The sequence below is a fragment of the Rutidosis leptorrhynchoides genome, chromosome 10 (assembly GCF_046630445.1).
Source record: "Rutidosis leptorrhynchoides isolate AG116_Rl617_1_P2 chromosome 10, CSIRO_AGI_Rlap_v1, whole genome shotgun sequence".
NCBI classification, from domain to species: Eukaryota; Viridiplantae; Streptophyta; class Magnoliopsida; order Asterales; family Asteraceae; genus Rutidosis; species Rutidosis leptorrhynchoides.
Genome location: NC_092342.1, coordinates 323798082 through 323803103, shown reverse-complemented (window position 1 = coordinate 323803103; position 5022 = coordinate 323798082). Strand labels below are relative to the sequence as shown.

The 5022-nt window shown below is 34.6% G+C and overlaps 1 protein-coding gene across 1 annotated transcript; it reads left to right on the top strand.

Annotated features, from left to right (window-relative positions):
• Positions 1 to 879: 879 nt before the first annotated feature.
• On the top strand, positions 880 to 4445 carry LOC139871297 (uncharacterized). The gene is made up of 6 exons (XM_071859025.1): positions 880 to 943; positions 1042 to 1486; positions 1583 to 2226; positions 2597 to 4056; positions 4170 to 4277; positions 4386 to 4445. The coding sequence occupies exons 1-6, from the start codon at positions 880 to 882 to the stop codon at positions 4443 to 4445; spliced, it is 2781 nt and encodes a 926-aa protein (XP_071715126.1).
• Positions 4446 to 5022: the final 577 nt, after the last annotated feature.

Here is a 5022-nt window from a genome sequence, read left to right as displayed (position 1 = left end):
AGGGGCAAGGACAATAACCAACCTTCAACAGAAAAAAATTAGCTTGACCCGCAACTTATACAAGAATTGATGGACCTTCTTGATGAGTGCAATCCTCTTGTGAAAGTTTATCGCATGGCGCGCGATCGCTTTGAGCAAACAAAAAATCCCAACTTTAAAATAAAGCTAATAGCCAGGCGAAGCACAGACGGTCGAAACTACAATCTACCAATGGTAGACGAGGTAGCCGCTTTGATAGTTGGAGATATAGACTTGGATTTTGATAAAAGGGATATAGTTGTGGACAGTCAATCGGAAGGTTTGCAAAGAATAAGTGAGCTCCACCCAAAGTATTTGGCATTACAGTATCCTCTTCTATTCGCTTATGCTGAAGATGGTTACCGACCAAACATATACCATAGAGAAGTTGATGGTACAGAGTCAAGAAAGAGGAAAAAAGTCACCATGAGAGAATTTTTCGCATACAAAATTCAAGAAAGATCCGTGCCAACTTTGGTTCATATGGCAAGAAAGTTGCAACAACAACCATTGGTCGATGCGTACACAATGGTTGAGTCGCAAAGAATCTGGTACATTAGAAATGACAAACGAATTCAAAGGACTGATACTTTCTCGAATTTGACACATGCTACACTTAATGGTGATGTTATAAATAGTATGTTGCGTACCAGATACAAATTGCTTGCATCATTTACTGGAAGTGCACGATATATGATTGAAAACTATCGTGATGCTATGGCTTTGTGCCGTGTTTACGGTTATCCAGACCTCTTCATCACTTTCACATGTAACTCCAAATGGACAGAGATCAGAAGAGCTTTGGAAGGTACATCCTTCAATCCTGAAGATAAACCTGCGTACTAAGCACGAGTTTTTAATATGAAACTTGATCGCTTGATTGAGGATATAAGGCGCAATAAAATTTTTGGAAGGGTAAAAGCTGGTAAGTAATTAATAATTTTTTATTACTATGCCTTTAAAATCATTATTTGTAATATTAATCACCTATGTTGACTTACATATGTTTCATACTTTTAACAGAACTTTATACCGTCGAGTTTCAAAAACGTGGATTACCACACATACATTTATGTCTTTTCCTTGATGAACGAGACAAACTTCCAGAACCGGAAGACATAGATGAATATATTTCAGCTGAAATACCTGATAAAGACGAAGATCCAGAACTTTATCAACTGGTGTCAGAATTAATGATACATGGTCCCTGTGGTGAAAAGAATCCTAAACAAGTGTGCACTAACGATGACAAGAAATGCACGAAAAATTTTCCAAAGCCTTTTGCTAACGAAACGAGTGTTGACACTGATGGTTATCCTATTTATAGACGACGAGACAATGGCAGAAAAGTTACTAAACAGGGTCATGATTTGGACAACGGATATGTTGTCCCATATAATGCAAAGCTTCTTAAAAAATATCAAGCACACATCAACGTAGAATGGTGCAACCAAGTGGGAGCCATCAGGTATTTATTCAAATACATCCATAAGGGTAACGATAGGGTTACAGCATGAGTATGCGATGAAGATACGGATGAAATAAAACAATACTATGACTGTAGATACGTTTCATCATGTGAGGCTGTTTGGAGAATTTTGTCTTTTGATATAAACCATCGAAATCCTACAGTCATACATTTAGCTTTTCACTTGCCAGACCAGCATTCCATTATCTTTGATGAAAATGATTTGATCGAAACCGTACTGGATGAGCCATCAGTTAACACATCTCAGTTTCTCGAATGTATGAAGTGTAATCAAGTCAACGAATACGCCAGACAGTTGACTTATGTCGAATTTCCTACCAAGTTTGTTTGGAACAAAGATATAAGACTATGGACAACAAGGAAAAGAGATACAGGTTCAATAGGTGGTATTCACCACGTATCGCCTTCGACCGGTGAACTTTTTTACCTCAGAATTTTACTGAATAAAGTTAAAGGTCCAAAGTGTTACGAAGATATAAGGACGGTAAATGGTGTGCTTTGTCCAAATTTTAAAGCAGCTTGCTATGAAATGGGATTGTTAGACGATGATCAAGAATACATCTACGCCATCAAAGACACAAGTACTTGGGGATCAGGGGTTTTTGTTCGTACTTTTTTTGCTCAACTACTACTTTCAGAAAGTTTAAGTAGACCAGAATATGTGTTCGAACAAACATTTGAATATTTGTCTGTAGATATCATTCACCAAAGCATATCAGGTAATCCATTATTTAATTAACATTAGTGGTTGCATTACAATTGTTAAAAGATTTTTATTTAAAGCTATGCTACACCTTTAATTTTTCTGTGTTAATCTTCTACATAATAACCACACTATAAACAAACAAACTAACCAAAAAAAGGCAACAATCTATATCACATGTATTATGAAACGAAGTAAAAAAAATGATTGCAAAAAAAAAAAAATGGAACCTGTATATCTCATAAACTTTTTAAAATCAATTTACCATCATGTATTATTATTGGCCATTATTTCTTAATATGTACATGTTACATCAATTTCTTCAGATGTTTTAGGTGTTTCCTTTATATTCTTTCTAATCAATACAAATTTGTAATATACTGCAGCTGTTCAACCAACAACAGAGATGCTTCAAAACATAATATTGGATGACATAGAAAAACATCTTCAGCGTAACGGTAAATCTTTAAAGAACTACTCTTCAGTGCCGATGCCTACCGGTACAAATTTAAATTTGTCTGGTAACCAGCTCATCATAGATGAACTATCGTACAATATGCCAGCACTGGAAGCCGAACATTTGGAGCTTATTGCTAAACTAAATGCAGACCAGAAGAACGCATATGATACGATAAAAAATGCAGTAGAAGCTGAAAATGGGGGTGTTTTCTTTTTATACGGATACGGTGGAACTGGAAAAACTTTCTTATGGAAAAAATTTTCAGCTGCTTTTAGAAGTAAAGGTCAAATTGTCATCAATGTTGCTTCCAGTGGTATAGCCGCTTTATTGTTAACTGGTGGAAGAACTACTCATTCTCGGTTTGCAATTCCTATTGATCCAACCGATGAATCTTTTTGTCGCATCTTGCCCAACAGTAACCTCACTGCATTGATAAGAAGGGCTAAGTTGATTATATGGGATGAAGCACCAATGGTTAAAAGGATTTGTGTTGAAACTATGGATCGTTCATTTCGTGACATATGCAGAACTATTAATCCAGATAACATTGACAAACCGTTCGGAGGTAAGGTTGTCATTTTTGGTGGTGATTTCAGACAAGTATTACATGTTATAACTCAAGGCAAAAGAGAGGATATTGTGAATGCATCACTTAACTCATCGTACATATGGGATCATGTAACTGTTCTAAAGCTAACAATTAATATGCGTCTTTCATCAGTTCCTTTAGGTACTTCTCGAGAACAGAAAAAAAAAATGGAAGATATAAGAAAGTTCGCAAACTGGTTGCTAAACATTGGTGATGGTAAAGTTAATCCAACAGACGATGGAATTTCTGATGTGGAAATGCTCGAAGATGTATTAATAAATGATGTCCACAATCCAATTGGATCAATTATAGCTTCTATCTATCCAAATTATCTTCAAAACCTTGAAAATCCAACCTACTACCAAGAACGTGCTATTCTTGCTCCAACACACGAATACGTTAATGTCATAAATGATAGGATGATGGAATCACTGGATGGCAAAGCACGGACATATTTGAGCTCGGACAGCATATGTCATTCTTCTAGAGATGCAGACTTTAATAGTGAGTTGTATACAATGGACTATTTGAACAGCATTTGCATTGGTGGATTACCTAAACATGCTCTAACACTAAAAGTTGGAGTACCTGTTATGCTTCTTAGGAACATTGATCAATCGGGTGGACTGTGCAACAGCACCCGGTTGCAGGTCATTGAGCTATGTGACAAGGTTATTAAAGCTAAAATTTTGACAGGTACACATGTTGGGAAACTTACAGCTATTTCAAGGATGTTAATTGTACCTTCGGACAAACGAATTCCGTTTAGATTTCAAAGGAGACAGTTTCCAGTAGCGGTATGCTTTGCTATGACTATCAACAAGAGCCAAGGACAATCATTATCGAATGTTGGTTTATTCCTACCGAAACCGGTATTCAGTCATGGTCAATTATATGTTGCTTTGTCAAGGGTGACTTTCAAAGAGGGTTTAAAGGTCTTAATTTTGAAAAAAGACAACGAGTTATCGAATACAACAAAAAACATAGTATTCAAAGAGGTGTTGCAGCACCTATAAAGGCAAGTCATCAATTTATTAAAATTAGTGTTCATATTTGCATATTCCATTACTGTGTGTTTGTTTGTAATTTTTAATTTTGTAATCTTTTTTTTTTATATATTTTGCAGACTGGAATGCATTACGAAAGTCAAGACTGTAGAACATTATTGGTTGACATACAGTTATGAAAGTGATTTCCTTACTGTTTTTGGTTTATCAATTTCAACTTCATCTTTTAAATGAGTTTGTATTTAAAACAAAGTTCTGAGATTAAAGACTTAAGTTTATTTACATGTTTATCACACTTTCTCTTTACATTATTTTGTTGTCATCATTTTAACGATTTTGTATATTTGCCTTTCATTTTCTATTTATCATTTTCTATTAATGATGCTTTCTGTTTATCTCATTCTGTGTTAATAATTACAACAATTTTGTGTTCATCATTATCATGATATTGAATTTATCATGCTTTCTGATTACATCCTTTTGTATTACTCATTTTAATGTTTTTATTATCAGATTCTAAATTTGTTTATCAACTTCAAGTTCATCACCTAATTGATTATTTAGTCAATAGTAAGTTATGAAATTTAATACTGAAGTGTAGTTACATGTTTACAAACCTTCAGATTAGAAAATGGTCCATTACATAACTAAAACGTAATTAATCTACAAGTGTCCATTATTTAAAATTGTTAGCCCAACAACCTAATTTGGCCCAATCATCAAAAAAACAACTTACTTTATGAACCGCCTCATTAA